Source organism: Oryctolagus cuniculus, chromosome 2 (genome assembly GCF_964237555.1).
Source record: "Oryctolagus cuniculus chromosome 2, mOryCun1.1, whole genome shotgun sequence".
Lineage (NCBI taxonomy): Eukaryota > Metazoa > Chordata > Mammalia > Lagomorpha > Leporidae > Oryctolagus > Oryctolagus cuniculus.
Window position 1 is genome coordinate 134,341,863 of NC_091433.1, and position 24,202 is coordinate 134,366,064.

The window sequence follows — 24,202 nt, forward strand, 5'->3', positions numbered from 1 at the left end:
GTGCAGTAGAGGATGGCCCAAGTGCTTGGGCCCTGCATCCGCATGGGAGACCAGGATAAGGACCTGGCTCCTGGCTTCATATCAGCCATTTGGGGGTTGAACCAACGGAAAAGGAAGACCTTTCTCTTTGTCTCTCTCTCTCTAACTCTGCCTGTCAAAAAAAAAAAAAAAAAAAAAAAAAAAAGAGAGAGAGAGAGAGAGAACTCCATCTGGTTTTATGATAACTTGAAGATGTAAAATCACAGAACATATAGAATTTACCGAAGGAAACTTATTTTCCAAATGCTTTATTTTAAAAATATACACAAAAATATTTTCATAGAAATACAATCAACTTCTTAATTCTGATAAAATTTACCCACATTGTAATTTCAAGCTGTGACCTTGAGAATTACAGCACTAGTGTAATTTGCTACTTATTAAGAAATAACAAATTTTATTTACAGAATAAACTTTATCTTATACAAGTTAATAAGTTATTTTCAAAAGAGCAAATTATTTTTAAAAGCCTGCTGATTAACGTTAGTGATACAATAATGAGCAAACAGGTAAGGCCCTTTTTTTTTTTTTTTGACAGGCAGAGTTAGACAGTGAGAGAGAGAGAAACAGAGAGAAAGGTCTTCCTTCCGTTGGTTCACCCCCCAAATGGCCGCCGCAGCCGGAGTACTGCGCCGATCCAAAGCCAGGAGCCAGGTGCTTCCTCCATGCGGGTGCAGGGCCCAAGCACTTGGGCCATCCTCCACTGCACTCCCGGGCCATGGCAGAGAGCTGGACTGGAAGAGGAGCAACTGGGACAGAACTGGCGCCCCAACTGGGACTAGAACCCAGGGTGCAGGTGCCACAGGCGGAGGATTAGCCTAGTGAGCCGTGACGCTGGCCTATAAGGCTCATTTATTAAATTTCACAACTTACAAGATTTATTGTATATATTTCTATATTTCTTAAAAGTATGCCTTATTGGTGACTCATATTTCCTAGAAGAAAAGCAATATAACAAATATGTTAGTGAATATTTTAAATTTGGTTCTAAAATGTTTGCCTTAAAAAAACAAATTTCTTTGACAATTTAAAACTCACTTTTATTTATTTATTTGATAGAGAGATAAACAGCATGAGCCCTATAAACAGAGGGGGTACCTATCTGCTAGTTCACTCCCCAAATGCTCACAACAATCCTAGTTGCTGTAGGGCTGAAGAGGGAAGATGGAAACTCAATCCAGGCCTCCCAAATGGGTAGCAGAAATCCATTTACTTGAGTCCTCACTGCTGTTTCCCAGGGTCTGCACTAGCAGGATGTTGGAAGTCAGGAGCCAGACCTGAGCATCAAACCCAGGCACTCTGATGTGGGATGAAGGAGTCTATGTGCAAGCCTGCCCCTATATGACAAGTTCGATTCCTGCAAAGAGAATTGGTATAATCAGTGAATTCATGTTTTGTAGAAGTTATTTCTTGTGGGGAGCAATCCGGACTGGACTGAGTTACTCGAATTGGGACTTATTCTATGCATCTGCTCTCCCACAATATGGCGCTGGGAGAGAAGTAGACAGCTTCCGCACAGCTGCCTCCAGTTCAACTAATAAATTGTAGGACTTGCTCCTGATTGGAGGAGAGCAGCGTACTCGGCGTGTGGGCAGCCGAGTTGGGATTGGCGGAGGAGGACTATAAAGGAGGAGAGAGACGGCATGCACCGGGAACATCTATGGGGAACATCTATCTGAAGGAACACCTGTGCAGCCCCCGAGAAAGCTGGCCGGCGGTGTGCCGCTCCCCTGCGGAAGTGGGGAATGCGGCCAGGGGGAACTGCCCTTCCACGGAGGTGGAAGGGATAGTAGCCAACCCGGGAAGGACCAGCAGCAAACCTGGGGAGGGCCGAGCAGACAAAAGAACAGCGCAGGGTCCTGTGTCGTTCCTCCACGAGGAGGGGGAGCGACAATTTCTGGCTTTGGATATTGAGCAAGGAACTACCGATTAACACCAGGAAAACAATGAAAATTGACTACCTAGAATGGAAATGACTTGTAAGTGCACCTAATTATGATGTTAGTTTCATTTCAGCAAATTGTTTCAAGGTATTCACAGAACAAAGACACAGAGAAACTATGTTTTAGTTACCCTGAGGTACAAATAATAGGCTTTCATCAGTTACTTTACTTAGGCTCTCATGGAAACAAAAAACAATATGATATGAAGATTTATGTCATTTTGAGAGTGGTAAATGTGCTTAGATATAGATAAAATGCAATGTTTGACACATATAGAATATTTCATTTTTAAAATTTTTGTTTATTTGAAAACCAGAGAGGGCCGGCACCATGGCTCACTAGGCTAATCCTCCGCCTACGGCGCCGGCACACGGGGTTCCAGTCCTGGTTGGGGCACCAGATTCTGTCCCAGTTGCTCCTCTTCCAGTCCAGCTCTCTGCTGTGGCCCGGGTCCTTGGGCCCTGCACCCACATGAGAGACCAGGAGGAAGCACCTGGCTCCTGATCAGCGCAACACACTGGGCTGTAGCGGCCACTCTGGGGGTGAACCAATGGAAAAAGAAAGACCTTTCTCTCTGTTTCTCTCTCTCTCACTGCCTAACTCTGCCTGTCAAACAAACAAACAAACAAAAAAAAACAGAGAGAGATCTTCCTCTCTCCCTCTCTGCTGGTTTACTCCTCAACTGCCTGCAACAGCTGCGGCTGAGCCAGGGCAAAGCCAGGAAACAGCAACACAATTCAGTTCTCCAACATGGGTGGCAGTGTCCCAAGTACCTGAGCCATCACTGGCTGCTTCCCAGGATGTACTTTACCAGGAAGCTAAAATCAAGAGGGGATCTAGGGCTCAAACCCAGGCACTCTAATATGGGATACGGGGGCCCCAAGTGAACTCTTAACCATTGTGCCAAACACTCACCCTTAATGTTTTATAACCACATGTACATGTAAACTATGTGTTCAATAGGTACAAATCATACCAAAATGATATACACAGTTGACCCTACATCACATGACATTACCAAAGAATATTATGTTGCTTTTCCCATGTCTGAAATCTTCATGTTTTAATTGTATAGGAAGTTCATTATGCCATTTTAATATTGTATTTGTATACATTAGTTGCCTCCTTGTTGAATAGTATACATATTAATTATAACTTTTTATTTATAGAGAATAGGTTAATTAAAGCTGATTTAACATTGGCTACTTATACCATCTTCTATTGACTAGCTTATCCAATTAATCCAAAATTTCATTTTGACCTTAAAATAAGCAAAACTGTTTTGGCGATAATTTCTATGATGTCCAATATGGTAGCTACTAGTTTTGCAGTTACTAAACACTTGAAATATGGCAAACAAGATGGAAGACTCAATTTTGAATGTCTGATTTTAATTAATGTGAATTTAAATAGTTACAAGTGGCTAGAGGCTACCATACTGGGCAGCTTAGACTTAGATCGAATGACTCTCCAAAATACACACAAAAATGGATGAGAGCCAGAGGTGAGATTAAAACAAGTGTCTCTCTAGTCTTGAATAATTTCATGCATGATGCTAGATAGATAGATATTTTTGAGTATTTAAATGTACTAGTGAGTCAATAATTACAGATTGGTCTTCTCTAGTGCCATATTTTTTTTTCTTATATTAAAACCACACTTTTGTTATGTTTAGGTAAATAGTCTAAAGTATTCTTAGTAAACTTATAAGACTGAAACATAATTAAAGTCCAAATAAATACGCTTTTTCTTTTAATTTTTTAATTTATTCTTATTTATTTGAGAGGCAGAGCGAGAGGGAGAGGGAGAAAAAGGAGAGGGAGAGAGAGAGGTTGATCTCCCATTCGCTGGGTCACTCCTTAATGCCTGAAACAGCCGGGACTGGGCCAGGCTGAAGCTGGGTACAGAAACTTAATTTGGGTCTCCCATCTGGGTAGAAGGAACCCAACTACGTGAGCCATCTCCACTGCCTCCTGCTCATTAGCAGGAAGCTAAAATTGGGAGCAGAGCCAGAACTTCAACCTGGTACTTGAACTCAGACATTACAATTATTGTACACAAACTACAATTGTAGACAAGTGTCCCAAGCAGACTTAACAGCTAGTCCAAACTACCACCCCCAGGTTTTTCTTAATATTCATATATATACACACACATATATAAATATATATAGAGAGAGAGAGGGAGGGAGAGAGAGAGGGAGAGAGAAAACAATAGAGCAAGAGTGAGAATGAGATTTTGCTATCCACTGGTATCATGACCTAAATTACCACAATAGCCAGGGCTGAACCAAGCTGAAGCCAGGAGCCAGAAACTCCATCTGGGTTTCTGCATGTGGTTGGCAAGGACCCAACTACTTAAGCTATCATCTGCTGTCTCCTAGAGTGTGCATGAGCACGGAACTGGATTGGAAGTGGAGGTGAGACTTGACCCCAGGCCCTCTGACATGGGATATGGGGATCTCAAGACACGACCACAAATCTCACCCCTAAATATTCACTTTTATGGAAGAGAGGCCAAAGGAAAAAATGAGATTCCTCATTTACAGAACCAACTTCAAAATACAAGCTAGGAGACCTGAATGGATGTGCACAAATGTAAACCAATTTCCTTTAGTCTTGGTCCTCTTTGACCACACTGGTGGATCATCCTTTGATCTTGAATTCCTCTCTGCCAGTCACCAGGGCATCCTTGGTGGGTCTCCTCCCTTTCTGGTAGTCTGTTAACTTTCCTATCACTTCTTTCTCCTCCCACCAGTGATGTGCAGAGTGCATCTTTAATCCTGCTTTTGGTCTAGTTCTATAGCTTCCCTGTGCTCTGACCTCTACGTTCCGTCTCTTGGTTTCATCAGTTATCTTTATGCAGATAACTGTAGTGTACTTATATATGCGAAGATCATCAGCACACACAGAATTAAATTCACTATGTACAGCGTGTTAACAAACTGCCTTTAAAAATATTGTTTTTTTTCCCCAACACAAAGGTTTAGGAATAAATCTCAGGAAGACTTTTTTCCCTTTTATTTTTGGTCCAGTACAAAATACAGTATCAACTTATGTAACCAATTCATCAAAATTTTTTAAACTTTAATTTAAAAATTGTCTTAATTTGTGCTTCATTTAAAAAGCACATATAAATGGTACCAGGTTTTGTTTTGAACAAATTCAATGTTATGATTCTCTTGTGGGATTTGGAAAAGCTGCATAAAGTCTATAATTTTAAAAGTAGTCATGTTTAAATAAATAAAATCCATCCGGTACTTGAGGTCTATTTTCTCTAAACTCATTACTTTATAGATATATTTTTGAGTACTGTTTTCCACTATAGTGTTTTTGATAGCAAATACACAAAATTTCATCCATACTATAATTTAAGTAAGCTTTGGTAGAATGGTTATTTTATAGAACCCTTTGTGAGATTGTTTCTATGGAGAAATGAGTCGCCAAGATAGAATTTAGAATCTTCAGCAGAAATTTTTGCTGCTTAGCAGGAGGAAAGGAATGGCCCCGCTCCCCACCAGATGGCAGGGACAGCTTCCTCACCTGCACCCTGGGACAGGGAGCTAGCTTGCATATCTGCTTTCTCTTCACTTGAAGAAGAGTTTCAGGAGGAAGGAGATCTAGTCCCCTTTAACCCCAGGGCACAGTAAGAAGGGGATTTGTGGTGTGACACTAGGTGTCAAAAAGGTACAATGTATTTTTTTTTTTGGACAGGCAGAGTGGACAGTGAGAGAGAGAGAGACAGAGAGAAAGGTCTTCCTTTGCTGTTGGTTCACCCTCCAGTGGCCGTTGTTTTACTCCCCAATGGCCGCTGCAGCCGGCGCACCGTGCTGATCCGAAGCCAGGAGCCAGGTGCTTCTCCTGGTCTCCCATGGGGTGCAGGGCCCAAGCACTTGGGCCATCCTCCACTGCACTCCCTGGCCACAGCAGAGAGCTGGCCTGGAAGAGAAGCAACCGGGACAGAATCTGGTGCCCCGACCGGGACTAGGACCCGGTGTGTTGGCACTGCAGTCGGAGGGTTAGCCTAGTGAGCTGCGGCACCAGCCAGTACAATGTATTCTTAAGCCTGGGATTCCTAAACTGGGACATATGTTTTATCTAGGATGAGACATTTTCTCTAAATCTGTGTTAACAATAAATGTGTACTAAGAAAGAACAGACATTACTTTCAAGTACATTTACTCTTTTTTTGGTTGACATTTTCTTATTATGTATGTAAAGAGTTTAAAATCAAACATGGCTTCTAGTTGCCTAGTAAATATAATCATGAATTAAAGTGGATATTTGGGGAAATGGTGTAATGAAATACTTTAGTACCACTAAATACTTTAGTACCACTACTTTTGTAGCCCCAAAACATTACATATAAAAAAATGACAGTGAGTAGCCCTTAAAGAACAAGGAAGTTTTCTGGACATCACTATGATCTTGAAGGTCTATGTCCTGGGACATTTCTAACATCCTAAAGACAAGTGGAGGGAAATGAAAGCATGAGACTACCTGCAGTCAAACACAGTTGTAAACATCACTCTCTCCAAACTTTCCTTTCCTTTCTCTCTCTCTCTGAGCCCTTCCTTTCCTCTACCATCAATGGAAAATTTAAAGGTTTCTTTTTTTTTTTTTAAACGGGAATTCTGTATTACTACTTCACAATTTTTTGCTTCTTAAGTTTTTTTTTTTTTTTAAGATTTATTTATTTATTTGAAAGGCAGAGCTACAGAGAGGCAGAGGCAGAGAGAGAAAAGAGAGGTTTTCTATCTGCTGGTTCACTCCCCAAATGGCTGCAACGGCCAGAGCTTTGCCTATCTGAAGTCAGGAGCCAGGAGCTTCTTCCCACTGCAGGGGCCCAAGCACTTCTCCCACGTGGGTGCAGGAGCCCAAGCACTTGCACTGCTTTCCCAAGCCATAGCAGAGATCTAGATCGGAAGTGGAGCTGCTGGATCTCAAACAGGTGCCCATATGGGATACTGGCGCCGCATTACCTGCTATGCCACAGTACTGGCCCCTAAAGGTTTCATTTTCAATCTGTCGTAAAGTTGATTTCCAATTCCTTATTCCTTTTTTTTAAAACATTTTTAAACTTATTTAAAAGACAGAGATAGAGACAGAGCTCTCAGCTGCTGATTCACTCCTCAAATGCCTGCAATGACTGGGTTGGGCTGGGCCAGGCAGAAGCCAGAAGCCAGATATCAAACAGGTACTCCAATGTGAGACACAGGGGTCTTAACTGCTTGGCTAAATGCCCACTCCATCTATTCCTTTCTTTTTTTTTTTTTTAATTTTTTTTTTATTTTATTTTTTGACAGGCAGAGTGGACAGTGAGAGAGAGAGACAGAGAGAAAGGTCTTCCTTTGCCGTTGGTTCACCCTCCAATGGCCGCCGCGGCTAGTGCGCTGTGGCCAGCGCACCGCGCTGATCCGATGGCAGGAGCCAGGAGCCAGGTGCTTTTCCTGGTCTCCCATGGGGTGCAGGGCCCAAGCACCTGGGCCATCCTCCACTGCACTCCCTGGCCACAGCAGAGAGCTGGCCTGGAAGAGGGGCAACCGGGACAGAATCCGGCGCCCCAACCGGGACTAGAACCCGGTGTGCCGGCGCCGCTAGGCGGAGGATTAGCCCAGTGAGCCGCGGCGCCGGCCCATCTAGTCCTTTCTAACCTGCATTTCTAGCTTCTATTTGGGTGCTTCCATTGGGACAGCTCATGAGACATCTTCAGACTTTGCATTTTTAAATCCAAACTCCTCTGTTTTCACTCAATAACCAAACTTCTGACTTCTTAACGGTATCACACTATTTTCTGCTATCCAAACTAAAACTGGTCACCATTTATTTCTGTTTCCCATATCCACTAAGTTGTATACTCAACTTTTTTGCTTTGTATTGTTCATATTCAGTATTTCTTTCATCTGTCATTGGTACCCCTCTATCACCTTAGGCCTTCCTTTTACTTCTTCTAACTGTTCTATCATAATGGTCTCTGACATAATACTCCTTGTTACATTTTCTAGAAAAAATAACCCACAGATATGTCTGTTGTATATTCATTTAGTTATTTAAAAATAGGTATGATTTCAGCAGGACTCTTTCTTTTTTCTTTTGACAGGCAGAGTGGACAGTGAGAGAAAGAGACAGAGAGAAAGGTCTTCCTTTGCCATTGGTTCACCCTCCAATGGCCGCCGCGGCCAGGCCCGATGGCAGGAGCCAGGTACTTCTCCTGGTCTCCCATGGGGTGCAGGGCCCAAGCACTTGGACCATCCTCCACTGCACTCCCTGGCCACAGCAGAGAGCTGGCCCAGCAGGACTATTTGATACCTGTTCCCTCTTATACTAAGCTTTATACCAAAACTTAATGGAAAGTGACAAAAAGGAGGAAGATGAACTGTCTTACTTTCTTGCCCTTTGGAGGCAAAATCTGGGTATTGAATGTGCATTCTGGATTACCTTTCTCATCGCATTCAGAACAGACCAGTTAATTTTAGTGTCACATTGGCAGCCTGAGACATGTCTGCATGTTATGCAGTATACCCAAGGTCAAAGAATATTATGTGGTGAATTTTTGGGAGATTTGCAAGATGGGGAAGATGGCCTTGCATGTCTTGCTTTGGCCATTAACAGAGGGTAAATCAACCCGGCATAGTTGCTAGCTTTCTGATTTCTTGGTTTAGGCTCACAACAGATACTTGTTGAATGTTTATAGATATCTGTTAAAGGTTCTAGCCTAAATCATAACACAACTCATGTGTGACCCTCAGTCAAAATAATGCGATTTTCGTTTAAACATCCAAAGGACACATGCAAATGCATTTCTCAGACTGAGAAGTGGATAAGGAAAAAATGCCTTATATATGCCTTTTTAAAAAATGAGCATTTTAATTTTATGATTAAAAAACTCCTTAAAAATAATATACCTGGGAAAAACGTTACACACATTTAGCTCAGAAACTTTCCCCTAAATATTCTGTAATATATTAATATCAAATAGTAACGTGGTGAAGAAACTCAGATTAAACGGTGGAATAAACAATGTCACTTCTTGGTCTTTCTTGACACATTCACTGGGTAGTAGTTTATGCTTAAAATACTTTCCCTCATTAGTCCTGACTCAGAAACAAGGTAGCTCAGGGTGGGGGGAGGGAGGAGATGGGGCCACAGATCTCATTAGGGTACAGCACTGAGCCTTAATAGAAAAGACGCATGCTCAGCATGTGGAAAAACAATTAGTACAAAACAGAATAAAGTTCTCCTGTAAGGAGCATGAACAGACTGCCTTTAAAAACACCATGGCCTCTTACAACACTAGGCTAAGGACTTATCAAAAGGAGTGAGCTCCCAGAAAACGTTCGTTCTCTCTCTCTCACACACACACACACACTCACACACGGAGTCAACATTTCAAAAGGAACAACTAGTTAAAATAGTCGCAGGCTGTTTTTTCATCACACCTCTCCTGCCAGCTTGCTTTCTCTCTCGAACATAACTTTTCTCCGTGTGCTTTTCTGGACCGCACGTCTATTGTAGTCTGAGTTTGCTGGGGAGGTAACTGCCATCAGGGTGGCTACACTCCTAAAGGGGATGCGTGGGCAACGTTTCTTGCCATATTTTTCCAAAATTAAACGCTGCAGCAGCCCGGCCAGGGGCAGCTCGCAGACTAGGAGGAAAAGTACCGAGTTGGCCGGGAAGGTCTTCGCGAGAGCGGGCTGCGGCCGGCTGCCTCGCCAGTCGGGCTCGGGACCGGCCTGGGGTCGCAGCACCGGTGACAACAGTCCGGGGGCGCCGTGCGTCTCTGAAGGGGGGGTCCACGCCCGCACGCACACGCAAGGATACTTTGCAGTCTCTCTAGCCCCAAGGATTTCGAAAGCGGCGTCCGGGCGGTTCCGACACCGCGAGGCCACTCCTCTGCTCCTCCTCCCCCACCAGGCCCCCGCTGCCAGGCCAAGTCCCCTCAGGGGGCTGCTCGCGCTCCCCAGGCGCTTCCGCCCTCCCGGGGGCACCCGCGCACTTCCTCCTTCCCCTCCATGCCAGGCCTTCCTCCCCGGCCGCCTACCAGCCACATGACAGGAAGGGCTCCGCCACGCGACGTCACCGCCGTCCGCGCCCCCGCCCCCGGCTTCTCTCCGCCCCGCACGCACGCAAGGGGCGGCAGGCGGAGGGGCGGACGTGGTCCGCGCGCTCGGCGCTCCCCAACCAGCAGTCGCCAGAGCGTCCCGGCGGCCGCCGCTGAGGCGGCGCGCGGGTTCCCGGATGTACGGCGCTCGTGGAAGCCCCGCCCCGCCGCCGGCCCCGCGCGCGCCCCCGCCCTCCGCCCCGCGCGCGCCGCTGCGCTCGGCCCTCCCCTCCCTCTCCCGCCCTCCCCTTTTTTCGTGCCTTGAGGTTGCGGGTCAGCGCGAGCCACTGCAGTGAGTCCGTCACGGCTCCGGAGCGAGCGCGAGGCAGCAGCCCCCGAGCCGCCTGGCCCTCTGGGTCCCGCTCGCCGTTCCTTCCTTCCTCCCCGCCTCTCGCCGCCTCTCCCGCGCTCTCTGTCTCTAAATCTCGATCTTAATTTCTTCCCCCCGGCCCTGCCCGCTTCCTCGCGTGCCCAGTCACCCGGCCGGCGCGGGCCCCGCGGCGCCGCCTCCCCTCCCCCACCCGCACCCCCTCCCCGCGGGCGTCCCGAGGGCCGCCGCCGGGCCGCCGCCGCTTCCTGCAGGAGCTGGTCCGAACGCCGACACTCTTCCTCCAAGAGCGAGCCGCCGACCCGCCGAGCAAAATGGTGAGACCTTGGCTTCCCGTGCACGTCCCTCCTCCGCCCTCCGCGGACGGGATCGGGATCGGGATCGGGGGCGGGGGGCGAGCTCCGACGCCGCTCGTCGGCTGTCCCCGCTGGAAAATTCCAGAGACCCAGGCCCGGCCCATGCGGCCGGCGGAGGCGGCGGGCCAGCTGCGTGACAGGACGGCGGGCCTGCCTGAGGCTGCACCGGGGACCCCCGCGCCCGCCCCCGGGTCTCCGCGGGCGGCCGCCGGGAGTCGCCCGGGTCCCGACCCCCGCCGCCCCCGCCCCGGCGCGGGTCCCCTGCAGCCCACGTTCCCTCTCTCTGTGGAGCTCCCCCTTGCGCCCCCGGACTTACTCTGTTTGGCAAGTTGGAGGGTATTCCGTGAGCGGGTGGAAATCATAATAGGTGGCAAATGGCGCTTTATGTAAGACCCACTTTCTCTGCGGAGCTGCTCTCGCTCCCACTCACGCCCCGTTTGGGAGCCGAGAGCCTTGGCAGGAATCCTGCCCCTCTGCCGGCGGTGGTGGCTTCGCGGCTGTTTGCAGCCGCAGGGGGCTTTCTGTCGCCGCCGCTGCTCTCGGTGCACGGGCGAGCCGGAAAGGTCCAAGGTGGAGCCGCGAAAACACGGGCCAGCCCGGCCTCGGAGCGGTGGCGATGCTGGCTTGGGAATGCTTCCCCACCCGCGAGCGTTTCTCAGCCGCTTCGTGGCCTTCGTGTAGGTCTCTCCCGGGGTGGTTGTTTTTGAATCATGGCGATTTAAATTTGTCTTTCCTTACCCTCACATTAATCCCTAGGTAGAATTCGCTGCTGTAGTGTTTCAGGCCGACGCTAGGGGTGTGTCTCCCGCCTCTCTGGCTCTAGCCAAGAAATCTACGACGCCCTTTTAGCCGGCTACCGCGCCGGTGCTCTCGCTCCGGGCAGCCCGTGTCGTTTCCTCTTTGTAACCGAGAATTGCATACGTGGGAGAGAAAACTCGCGGTGCTGTTCCCTGAATATCAGATACCCGAACGTGTAATTCGGTTGGTGCACTGTCTCTCAAAGTCTTGGAACAGTTGTCTGAAGATGTTTAGACAGTTTGACGCAGTTTCTTGCACCTTTTAATTGTATGGTGTTCCACCCTCTAGGTAGGACTTAGCTATTTCAGAATTTACTGGTGGCTTAGTGAAGAGAGGAATTCTATTGATTGCAATTGAAAATCAATCCGGGGGTGGTTATGAAAGAAGAGTTTGATATTAGAATATTTAAATCAACTTTTATTTAAAATATAGGACAAATGATTAAGTTTGTGGGCATAATGAGAATGCAGATTAAGAACATACTGAATCAAAGATTCGTGATTTTGGTGAGTACAGGATGTTTTTCCCTGCCAGCTCTGGTCTGGATACAGCTCAGACACAACTTCAGTCCTCAAAGCCACAAAATTTAGGCTTTCCTAGACTGTGACAGAAAACAATTTATTAAGACCAGAGCCAGTCTTTTTGTTGGCATACTCTGGAAGTTAGGGATTTTTTTTTTTCACTTTAGTTCTTTAACAGAACTTATTGCACACATTTTACTTGAACATCAAGATATAGGTGGTCTTTGTTGGTTGCAGTGAATGCTTTTACTTAGGATACATTTTGAGTAACAGTGATCCGACCTTTTTTTTGTATCTTATATAGCAAAATGAGCTGGCTTCCAAACAGTTTTTTCTCTACTTGTGTACTCCCTTCCATATTTCTGAACAACAGACTGAATTTGGGAAATCTTCCTTTGCTCTCAAATTTCTTACCTTTCTCATACTCATTGTTTCCGTATTTAAAAAAAAAAATTAAGATGTAGCATATGATACTGTTTTCTTCTAGGTTATTATATTCCTCTTTCCAGTTCTCTGATTTATTCTTGGCATGTTTCTCTTCCATCCTCGCAATACTATTTCAGAACCTACATAATTCATGGTGACAGCAGCTTCTCAACTTCAAGATTATTTTGGTTTGAAAATATCAAGACCATACCCATAACTGAACTTTGCCATGTAGGATACTGATTAATTCAAATAAGTTAGATTTTGGAATGATGTGGTTAGTTTTTCCAGTTAATTAAATGTACAGTCCTAAAAATTTTCATTCCATTTGGGAAACCTTCATATTAACTTAGTATAATGAACATATTTACATTTTTGTCTACAGACTTTGTAATATCAATTTATTAATATCACTGATTAATTCAAGTAAGGAGAAAGCAGGAGGGTTTGTAAGACGTAATTGAGTTCCACAAGGAATTTGTTTTTTTTGGACAAGCATTTCAATAGTTGCTACCTTAAAAGTAGTTCTCATTTTCCTGTGTGTTAAAATCTTTCCGTCCCTTCACTCCAGTTTGAGTTTTAAACTGTGGAGCAACCAAGAGGAGGAAGATTATGAGTACATATATAAAAATCTGACAGTTCTGAGCTCCTGGGAATCTCCCTGAACCAGGATTTTGTTGGAGTAGATAATATGGCTTTTGTTCTGGATACTTATGTGAATATGATGTAAAGGTAATTGCTCTTTAAGGCTACCTTAAAATTTATAAAGAGCCTTTTAATGTCTTTGCACTTTTACCATTTTATTAAAGTTGTCACCATCTGTATGATTTGTAACTAGTTAATGTAAAACAAATTTACTGTTATCTATAATTCCACTCAGAATTGTAAACAGTACAGTTGTAATCTAGTACACTCGGTGACAAGAAAGACTACTTTTTTTTTTAAGAAAAAATAAAAATCTTATGGCCAGCAGAATTAAAATTCATGTCAGTCATGTGAAGAAAATTTTTTCTACTCATTGTGAGGCATAAAGGATGAGAAAATTAGGATGGCTCAGGGTACAGGAAAGATGCAGGGTACTAGGTCATTCAGTAGAGAGAGAGAGAAACAGGTATGGAAGGATCAGGAGTTTATAATAGATAATAAGGCAGTGTAAAGAAGTCAGTTCAGGCCAGATTAAGCAAGTGAAGCAGACCCTGGCCCTGGAGTTTGGGGCAGACAACAGGGATTTATTCACATCAACAAATAACTTACAGATTTTGTCTGTTATTCACAGAGTACCATGCTTTCTTTTCTTTCTTTCTTTTTCTTTCTTTTTTTTTTTTTTTAAGATTTATTTTATTTATTTGAAAGAGTTGCAGAGAGAGAGAGAGAGAAAGGTCTTCAATCTGCCGGTTCACTCCCAGGTTGTCCACAATGACCAGAACTGAGCTGATCTGAAGCCAGGAGCAAGGAGCTTCTTTTGAGTCTCTCCTCACACGGCTGCGGTGGCCCAAGGACTTAGGCCGTCTTCTGCTTTCCCAGGCCAAAGCAGAGAGCTGGATTGGAAGTAGAGCAGCTGGGACGCCCATATTGGATGCAGGTGCTGCAGTCCAGGGCTTTTACCCGCGGCGCCACAGCGCCACCCAAGTACCATGCTTTCTGTTGTGGAAGATCTTAAAATAATTAAGGCGGGTTTTCTGCTTTCACTTTATTAGAGAATATAAGACAAATGCCAGTAGCTATGAAATAAAGTGGTACTGATGTGTTTCATGGATAGCAAATACAAAGCCTGATGGAAATTAGGGAGGGAGGAAGATCAGTGTCATGGGATTGGGGAAAGTTTTTTTTTTTAAAGATATATTTTTTTATTTATGTGAAAGAGAGGGAGACAGAGATCTTTCATCCACTGACTCACGCCCCAGATGGCTGGGCCTGGGCCAGACCGAACATGGGTACAGAGGTCCAAGGACTTGGGCCATTTTCCACTGCTTTACCGGGACATAGCAGAGAGCTGGATTGGAAGTGGAGCAGCCAGGACTCCAATCTGCATCCATTTTGGGATGCTGGCACTGCAGGCCAGGGTTTAATCTGTGCCACAGCGCCACCCTCCCTGGGAAAGGTTTTTATGAAAGAGGTAATAATTGAGCTGGGTCTAAACCAATTATTAGAATCGCAGTAGACGGAGTTGGAGCTTTCCAGAGGAAGGCTTTAAATCTTTAAAGAAGAAAGAAACAATGTGGGGCCGGTGCTGTGGTACAGCGGGTTACCGCCCTGGCCTGAATCGCTGGCATCCCATATGGGTGCCGGTTCTAGTGCCGGCTGCTCCTCTTCCAGTCCAGCGCTCTGCTGTGGCCTGGGAAGGCAGTGGAGGATGGCCCAAGTCCTTGGGCCCCTGCATCTGTAAGGGAGACCCGGAGGAAGCTCCTGGCTCCTGGCTCCGGGTTGGCATAGCTCCAGCTGTTGCGGCCAATTGGGGAGTGAACCATCGGATGGAGGACCTCTCTCTCTGTCTCTGTCTCTGTGTGTGTGTGTAACTCTGACTTTCAAATAAATAAATAAATCTTAAAAAATAAAAAAGAGAGAGAGAGACAATGTATAGTTGGACCACAGCATCTCAAAACTTGTTTCCTGGACCAGCAGTTTGAGTATCATCTGTAACCTAGCTGGGCACCATCCTGGAACAACTAAATCTAAAGCTGGATATGAGCCAAGCAGGCTACAGTTTATAGGTCTTTTAGGGGATTATGATGTATGCTAAATTTTGAGAGCCATTGTTTCAAAAATAGCAAGGAATATATTTATTTAAATTTTAGTCAAGCGCCTGTTAATATACCTAGCACTAACTGTACAAAGAACTTAATATTGCCAAGGAACTTAATCAAGTGGGGTAAACAGCACAGTGATTATGCGGTTTGGTATGTACTATTAAACTAAACATGGGGTGTGTGGGAGCACATGGTAGGGAGAGGCTCAGTCCAGACTTAGGTGGGAGTAGGGGGTGAATGTCACTCAAAGAAAGCTTCCTGGAAGAGATGGTGTCTGAGCTGAGTCTTAAAAGGAGAAGTGTTTAGCATCGAGAGCTTATGCTCAAGTCATAGAGGCATGAGCTGTGCAAGCCAGTCAAAGAACTAAGTATGCTTTTTGTCTTACATGGTTTGATTTAGGATTTTTCGATTTCACAATGGTACCAAAAAAAAAAAAAAATCAGTAGAAACCATACCCATGTACATTTGCCGTTTGTTATAGTAGTGGTGAGTTCCTATACAACCATTCTGTTTTTCACTTTCAGTACAGTATTCAATAAGTTAAATGCATTTATTATAAATAAACTTTATGTTAGATAATTTTACTTGACGATAGGCTAATGTAGGTGTCTGACCACGTTTAAGGTAGGCTAGGCTAAAAAGCTGTGGTGGGTGATAGGTTAGCTGTATTAAATACAATTACAATATTTTAAGCTAATGTGGCAATGTAGCTGCTGCGTGCAAAGCTGGCATCCCATATTTGGAATGCTGGGTTGAGTCCCAGCTGCTCTGCTTCCCATCCAGCTTCCTGCTAATGTGCCAGAGAAGGCAGCAGCAGATGGCTCCTGCCACCATGTAGAAGACCTGGATGGAGTTCCTGGCTTCAGCCAGGGCCATTTCTGGATGTTATGGCCATTTGGGGAGTAACCAGTGGGTGGAAGATCTCTCTCTGCCTTCTGTCACTCTGCCTTTCAAATACATAAATCTTATTAAAAAGGTATTTTCTGGGCTGGCATTGTAGTATAGCAGGTTGAGCCTCTGCCTATGATGCCTATATCTCTTATGGGTGCTGGTTCAAGTCCCACTGCTCCACTTCCAATCTGGCTCCCTGCTGATGCGCATGGGAAAGTAGCAGGGAATGCCCTGCCACCTGTGTGGGAGACCTGGCAAAAGCTCCAAGCTTGGGGCTGGTGCTATGCGCAGCCAGTTAACGCCCTGGCCTGAAACACCTGCATCCCATATGAGCGCCAGTTCTGGTCCTGGCTGCTCCTCTTCTGATCCAGCTCTCTGCTGTGGCCTGGGATAGCAGTAGAAGATGGCCCAAGTCCTTGGGCCCCTGCACCCGCGTGGGAGACCCAGAAGAAGCTCCTGGCTTAGGATCAGTACAGCTCTGGCCATTGCGGCCATCTGGGGAATGACCCATTGGATGGAAGACCTCTCTCTGTCTCTACCTCTCTCTGTAACTCTTTCAAATAAATAAAATAAATCTTTAAAAAAAAAAAAAAAAAGCTCCAAGCTCCTGGCTTCAACCTGGCCAAGCACCAGCTGTTGTGGCCATTTTGGGGGTGAAAAGCGGATGCAATATATGTTCCTTTCTCTTTCTCTGCCTCTCCTCTGTAAATCTGCCTTTCAAATAAAAAAAAAAAAAAGGGTAATTTCAATTTATAGTGGGGTTTTTGAGAATTAATCAAGGCTAAAGAGTGTAGGGGGTAGGGAAAGAGCATCAGATAGATAAATTTGAGGCTGTCATAGAGGGGCTTATATAAAATATGAAGGAGTTAAAATTGTTTCCCTAAGGCTGGCGCCGTGGCTCACTAGGCTAATCCTCCGCCTGCGGCACCGGCACCCCGGGTTCTAGTCCTGGTTGGGGTGCTGGATTCTCTCCAGCTCTCTGTTGTGGCACAGGAGTGCAGTGGAGGATGGCCCAGGTGCTTGGGCGCCTGCACCCGCCTGGGAGACCAGGAGGAAGCACCTGGCTCCTGGCTTCGGATCAGCGCAGCGTGCCGGCCGTAGCGGCCATTTGGAGGGTGAACCAATGGAAAAAGGAAGATCTTTCTCTCTCTCTCTCTTCTCTCTCTCTCTCTCTCACTCTCACTAACTCTGCCTGTCAAAAAAAATTGTTTCCCTAAAAGCAGTGGGAAGTTATTGTTTTAAAAAATATTTATTCATTTGAGAGGCAGAGAGAGAACGTCTGCTCCTTTAGCTGCTGACTCACTTCCAAATGCCCTCAGTGGCCTGGACTGGGTCAGCTAAATCCAAGAGCTGGGAACTCAGTTCAGGTCTCACACATGAGTGGCAGGAACTCAATTACTTGAGCCTTCACTACTGCCTTCAAGGGTCTGCATTAGCAGGAAGCTGGAGTCAGGAGTCAGAGCCAGGTATTGAACGTAGGGTCACCAATATGGTATGTGGGAATCTTAACTGGCAGGCTGTGTGCTCATCTCAGATAGCTGTTTTTAAGCAGACTAATATTATCTCATTAACTTTTTAAAGATGAGTCTGATGACCTAGTGAATGTAGACATGAGGTTGCTTAAGAAATAAAGTAAGTCATGAGAAATAAGGACTGGAGGGGCTAGCATTGTAGCACAGCAGGTTAAGCTGCCACTTGTGGTGCTGACATCCAACATCAGAGTGCCAGTTTGAGTCCCAGCTGCTCCGCTTCAGTTCCAGTTCCTTGCTAATGTGTGTGCCTGGGCAGGCAGTGGAAGACGGCTTACATACTTGGGCCCCTGCCACCCACGTGGGAGACTCAGATGGAGCTCCTCCTGTATTTGGCCTGGCCCAGCCCTTGCCATTGCAGCCATTTGGAAAGTGAGCGAGCAGATGGAAGATCTGTCTCCCCCCATCACTATGCCTTTCAAAAACTAAGAGAAAAGAAATAAGGACTGGAAAAGAGTACCATATCAGTGTAAATGAAAAGGAAGGACCAGATATGAGAAAAAGTAGAAGAGAGGGCTTGGTGACTATTATTGTGGGGAAGAAAAGGTGTGAATCCTGCTTTGGTTTCTGGTTTTGGTGACTAGGTGGAAGATAATGCTATCCACTCAGCAAACATTTACTAAGCACACACTTGGGTAAGCTTTGGAGAATACTCCCTTTGTTTTTATATATATATTTATATATGTTTGTATGTATATATGTGTGTGTGTATAAAACCCTGTTTGTTAGGGTGCCCACTTTGTTTCATCTCTGTGGTCTTCCTTTATCATTTGGAAATTAATTCTTGGAATGCTGTATTGCAAGATTTTAAGTTTAGTACCTAGCATGATGTGAAATATTAACAGTGACTGTTGCACAGATATTGTGACCTAGGATATTTAGTAAAAAGGAATTTAAAAGCCTAGAGGTCAGAAGAGGCAGCTATTTGAGCAGTAATTCTCAAAATTTGAATCCTGCACTAAGCAACATCAGCATCATCTGGGACCTTGTCAGAAATGTATATTGTCCTAGGAAATACAAGAAAAGGGAGTTTGGGGAAGTGATGAGTTTCTACTTTTGATATGTTAAATTTGAATTAGCTATGTGTTTGGGAGGGCATTTGGACATTGTGGTACAGCAGATTAGGGCACTGCTTGGGATACCCACTTCCTGTTTGGGAGTTCCTGAGTCCCAGCTTTGCTTCTGGTCCAGCTTTCTACTAATGCACGCACTGGGAGGCAGCTGGTGATTCTGCTGTTCATGTTGGAGACCTGGGTGGAGTTCCAAGCTCCTGGGATTGGTCTGGCTCAGCCCTGGCTGTTGCAGCCATTTGGGAAATGCACCAGCATATGGAAGAGTTTCCCCCATCACTCCCTCTCCCCCTTATTGCTCTGCCTTTCTAATATATAAATATAAACAAAGTGAAAAAAAGTCATAGGTTGTTATGACCAACAGGTAATTGGTTATCTAGAGCTCAGAAGAGATCTATAGGTAGGCTTTTAATCTAGCAGTTAAGGTATACTGGTTAGGATACCTTTTTTCCATATGGGGGTGCCTGGGCTCAAAATCCAGCTTCTGATTTCAGTTTCCTGCTAACTGGACCTGAGGGGATAGTAGTGATGGCTAAAGTGATTGGGTTCCTGCCACCCATGTGGGAGATCTAGATTGAATTCTAGGCTCCCAACCTCAGCCCAGTCCAGCTCAGGCTGTTCAGGCATTTGGGAAATGAATCAGAAGATGGGGTCCTACCTTTCTCCTTTTATGGCTCTGTTTCTCTGCCTCTCAAAACAGACAAAAAGAATAGAGGTCTGGCTTTTGCATTAAAGATTTAGGCATTGTCTGTATATCTGAATAATCATGAAATTCCACAGAGAATATGAAATAAGAAACCAGGAGGGTGAACTCTTAACTGTGTTAAGAGGCAGGTAGAGGGTGAGCTTGTGATGGTTGCCTGAGAATGAGTAGTCAGAGATAGTTGGGAAATGACGTGAGTGAGGAAAGATTAAAATGAGTTACAAGGAGGAAGTTGGCAGTGAATAGATGCTGCAGAGATTAGGAAAGAACTTGAAAGTGTCCTTTGGAGGCATCATGAGAGTTCTGGTGCTTTGGCAGTAATAATTTGCTGTAATGGTGGCCAGGGAAGTCATGATGTATTGAGTACAGCCAGACATTGAGCATACACTGTCCATTAAAGCTTTGAATAGAAGAAGAGAAGGGGGCCAGCACTGTAATGTAGTGGGTAAAGCCGCCGCCTGCTGTGCCGGCATCCCATATGGGCATCAGTTCGAGACCTGGCTGCTCCACTTCCAATCCAGCTCTCTCCTATGGCCTGAGAAAGCAGTAGAGGATGGCCCAAGTCCTTGGGCCCCTGCACCCGTGTGGGAGACCCAGAGGAGGCTCCTGGCTCCTGGTTTCCGATCGGTGTAGTTCTGGCCATTTCAGCCAGTTGGGAAGTGAACCAGCAGTTGGATGGAAGACCTCCCCCTCCCCGAAGCCCTCTCAAATAAATAAATCTTAAAAAGAGAGAAGATGAAAGCTAGAGAATTAAGGTTTTAGGAAGGATTTATTTTTGAGTCAAAGGAATAAGCTGGGAAGAAGGAAAGCTGTATTTTGAATCTTTTCAAAGGGAAAGAGTGAGATTATTGACAGTTTGATGTATCCAAGGAGGCAGAAGGGAATTAGGAGGAAAGATTTTTGTCATTCTTTAAAAATGAAAGGGGGAGGAAATAAAGATGAAAACACTTATAGGTCATATGAGAATTTGGGCTGGAAAGGAAGTCATGTGTTAAATTGCAAATGGCTTTAGCTTACTTCAGTTTGGTTCCATTGGGGACCACTGATTAATCTGGAAATAAGATGCTGGGTGACTTGGAAGAAGTTGAAATTGTAGGTAGGAATGTTGCTTTGTGGCATTACAGGTATGAAGTCAAGCACAGAGTTGAAAAGAGTTGGAAACTGACTTATGAGAAACAGAATCTTAAAAGAATTTCACAATCTGGTGATTGGCTATAAAGATAGCTCTGCGTTGTTTGTTTATTAAGAAGAATTTTTTTTAAAGATTTGTTTATATGGAAGGCAGAGTTAGAAGACAGGCAGAGAGAGAGAGAGCTTCCATCCACTTGTTCACTCTCCAAATGTCTGCAACAGCTGGGACTGGCCAGGCCGAAGTTAGGAGTTTCTTCCGAGTCTCCCATAAGACTTGGGCCATCATCTGCTTTTTTTTTCCCTGAGTGCATTAGCAGAGAACTCGATTGGAAGTGGAGCAGCCAGGACTTGAATTGGCTTCCATATTGGGAATGCTGGCGCTGCAGACAACAGCTTAACTTACTGTGCCACAAGCTTCCCTGGAGAAGAAATTTTTTTTAAGTTATTTTTGTTTATTTGAAAGACAGATATTCCATCTGCAGGTTCAATCCCCAAATGGTTGCAACACAGCCAGGGTTCTCAGGCCAAAGCCAGAATCCTAGAAATCTGTCCAGGTCTCACACATTCATGGCAAGGACTCAAGTATGTGAATCATGATCTGCTGCCTCCTAGTGTGTGCATTAACAGGAAGGTGGATCAGAAACTGAAAGAAAAAAAAGAAAAGAAGAAGGAAAGAGGGTGGGAGGGGGAAAAGGGAAGGGAGGAAGTGAGAATCATTATATTCTTAGAATTATATCTACAGATCACATTTAATCTGTTAAAAAAATAATCAAAATTTAAAAACTATGGAAAAATAAAAGGGCCAGTGCTGTGGCTCAATGGGTTAAGGCCCTGGCCTGCAGTGCCGGCATCCCGTATGATTGCTGGTTCTAGTTCTGGCTGCTACACTTCTGGTCCAGCTCTCTGCTAATGCATCTGGGAAAGCAGTGAAGGATGGTCCAAGTGCTTGTGCTCCTGCACCCGTATGGAAGACTTGGAAGAAACTCCAAGCTCCTAGCTTCAGCCTGGCTCAGCTCTGGTCATTGAGGCCATTAGGGGAGTGAACCAGTGGATAGAAGACCTCTCTGTGTCTCTACCTCACTCTGTAACTCTGCCTTTCAAATAAATAAAAACAGATCTTTAAAAAAAAAGCAGCAGCATACCTGGGACTCAAAGCTGGGCACTTTGATAAGGGATGCAGGTGTTCCAAGTAGTGACTTAACTGCTGTGCCACTTATTCCACCTCTCTGCTGTTGTCACTTAAAGTTGGAAAGTAGGACTGAGTTGTTGGTTGAAAGAGGTGTTAGAAGAAGGTGAGTTTGATTGTTTTGTTTTGTTTTTAAGATTGATTTATTTATTTGAAAGGCAGAGTTACAGAGAGAGTTCTTCTACCCACTGGTTCACTTCCCAGATGGCCGCAACGACCAGAGCTGCACAGATCCGAAGTGAGGAGCCAGGAGCCTCTTCCGGGTCTCCCACATGGGTGTGGGGGCCCAAAGACTTGGGCCATTTTCTGCTGCTTTCCCAGGCCATAGCAGAGAGCTGGATGAGAAGTGGAGCAGCTGGGACTTGAACTGGTGCCTCTGGGATGCCAGCACTGCTGGTGGTGGCTTTACCTGCTACACCACAGCACCAGCCCCACAGTTTGGTTTTAAGACAATGAATTTGATGGACTTCAGACATTCCAGTGTAGTTATTTAACAAAAAATTTTGACAATATACTTGGGAAAGAAATAGAGTTACGATATTTGAGTCAAGTTGCTAGCTATGGGAGGGTTGTAAGGATGAGGATTGAGAAGAAACTGATTGGAAACAGATATTTAGCTTAGTGTTTTAGACATCTCGTTCCCAATTGGAATACCTGGGTTTGATTTCTGACTCTGGCTTCTGACTAGCAGTGATGGCTCAAATAAGTGTATTCCTGCTACCCTTGTCGGAGATTTGTATTGGGTTCCCTGTTCCTAGGTCTGGCTCTGGCTTGGATCAGCCCCAGGCATTGTAGGCACTTGGGCAGTGAAATCAGCAAATGGGAGCCTCTCTTTGGTCCTTGTTTCTCTCTGCCTCTCCAATAAATAAAATTATACAAATAGAGGGACTGGGATTGTGGCACAGCTGGTAAAGCCACTGCCGACAGCGCCAGCATCCCATAAGGGCATTGGTTCCTGTCCTAGCTACTCCACTTCCTATCTAGCTTACCTGCTATTGGCCTGGAAAAAGCAGCAGAAGATGGCCCAATGTTTGGGCCCTGCCACCTACATGGGAGACCTGGATGAAGCTCCTGGCTTCAGCCTTGGCCATTATGGCCATCTTAGTAGTGACATGATGGAAGGAAGATCCTTCTGTCTTTGTAATTCTGACTTGCAAATAAGTAAATAAATCTTTAAAAAAAAGATAATAGTGGAATTGTTCATTTGAAAACTATTGGTAATCTTTTTTTTTAAAGATTTATTTATTTATTTGAAAGAATTACACGGAGAGAGATGGATAGGCAGAGAGAGAGGTCTTCTATCCACTGGGTCACTTCCCAATTGGCCACAATGGCTGGAGCTGTGCTGATCCAAAGCCAGGAGCCAAGCTCCTCTTCTGGGTCTCCTACATGGGTGCAGGGGCCCAAGGACTTGGGCCATCTTCTACTGCTTTCCCAGGCCATAGCAGAGAGCTGGATCGGAAGAGGAGCAGCCGGGACTAGAACTGGCGCTCATATGGGATGCCAGTACTGCAGGCAGCGGCTTTACCTGCTATGCTACAGCGCGGTCCCCTATTGATGATCTTTATGACAGTAACTCAGTTAACTTTTATGTGATAAAAATAAGATTGCAAGTAATGTTAGCTCTCAACGTCTTTGGCTTTTTATGGATATTTTCCAAATATTTGATATATAATAGATATTAAGCAGTGTTAAAGAAGGAATAGGTGAATGAATAAAGGAATAGGTTCCTGAGATATTGGGGCAGTGTCCCTTTTTTTGAGACATTTATGAAAGAAGGTCAAAGGATAGTTAACTGTCAGTGATTTACTGTTCGAGTAAGTTCTTTTTGAGATGGGGTATGATATGGATACTGTTTAGAATTAGAAAAGAGAAACCGTGATAGGGAGCCGTAAGAAAGAATAATGAATGGAAAAAACCTTATAAGAAATAGAAAAAGAGGATAAAAGGAAAGGATGGGGAGATTAGATCATGGCCACATTTTTTTTTTTTCCTTTCATGTTATTTATTTGATCTCAAAATGTAGAGAGAGACAGACAGACAGACACACCTTCCATTCACTGGTTCACTTTCCCATGTGGCTGCAACTGCCAGGGCTGGGCCATGCCAAAGCTAGGAGCCTGGAGCTCCACCCAAATCTCCCACTTGGTTGGCAGAGTCCCAAATAATTGAACCATCATTTGATGCCTCCCAGAATGCATTAGGAAGGAAATGGATGGGAAGTGGAGTTGCTGGAACTTGAACAAGCACATTGATATGGGATACAGACCTCCCAGTCTTCCACATCCCCACAGGCTTACTAATGTGGAGCTCATGCCAGGTGGCCTAAGTCATCTCAGAATGTTGGGATGGTATGATTTAAGATGGGATTGAGGGTGAGGACTGCAATATAGCGTTATGTAATCAACTTTGGGGAATCTGATAGTTAGCTAGG

The 24,202-nt window shown here is 45.1% G+C and overlaps 2 protein-coding genes across 6 annotated transcripts in view; one reads left to right on the forward strand and one right to left on the reverse strand.

Annotated features, from left to right (window-relative positions):
• PLEK (pleckstrin) overlaps positions 1–11,573 on the reverse strand; it is a 133,683-nt gene extending 122,110 nt beyond the window's left edge. For 2 of the 4 annotated variants that reach the window (XM_070069027.1, XM_017340715.3), the window contains exon 1: positions 11,083–11,573. The gene's annotated coding sequence lies outside the window, so the exon portion shown is untranslated. Of the gene's footprint in view, positions 1–10,022; positions 10,164–11,082 lie in introns of those variants that run through there. The other 2 variants (XM_070069028.1, XM_017340714.3) reach the window with 1 other exon arrangement.
• Positions 1–24,202, forward strand: part of PPP3R1 (protein phosphatase 3 regulatory subunit B, alpha) — a 159,516-nt gene that overhangs the window by 60,817 nt on the left and 74,497 nt on the right. Inside the window, exon 1 of one of the 2 annotated variants that reach the window (XM_051842834.2) lies at positions 10,323–10,727. The exons of the other annotated variant lie outside the window; for it this stretch is intronic. Coding sequence (XP_051698794.1) covers positions 10,725–10,727 — 3 coding nt within the window. The 5' untranslated portion in view covers positions 10,323–10,724. Of the gene's footprint in view, positions 1–10,322; positions 10,728–24,202 lie in introns of those variants that run through there. 2 annotated transcript variants of the gene reach the window in all.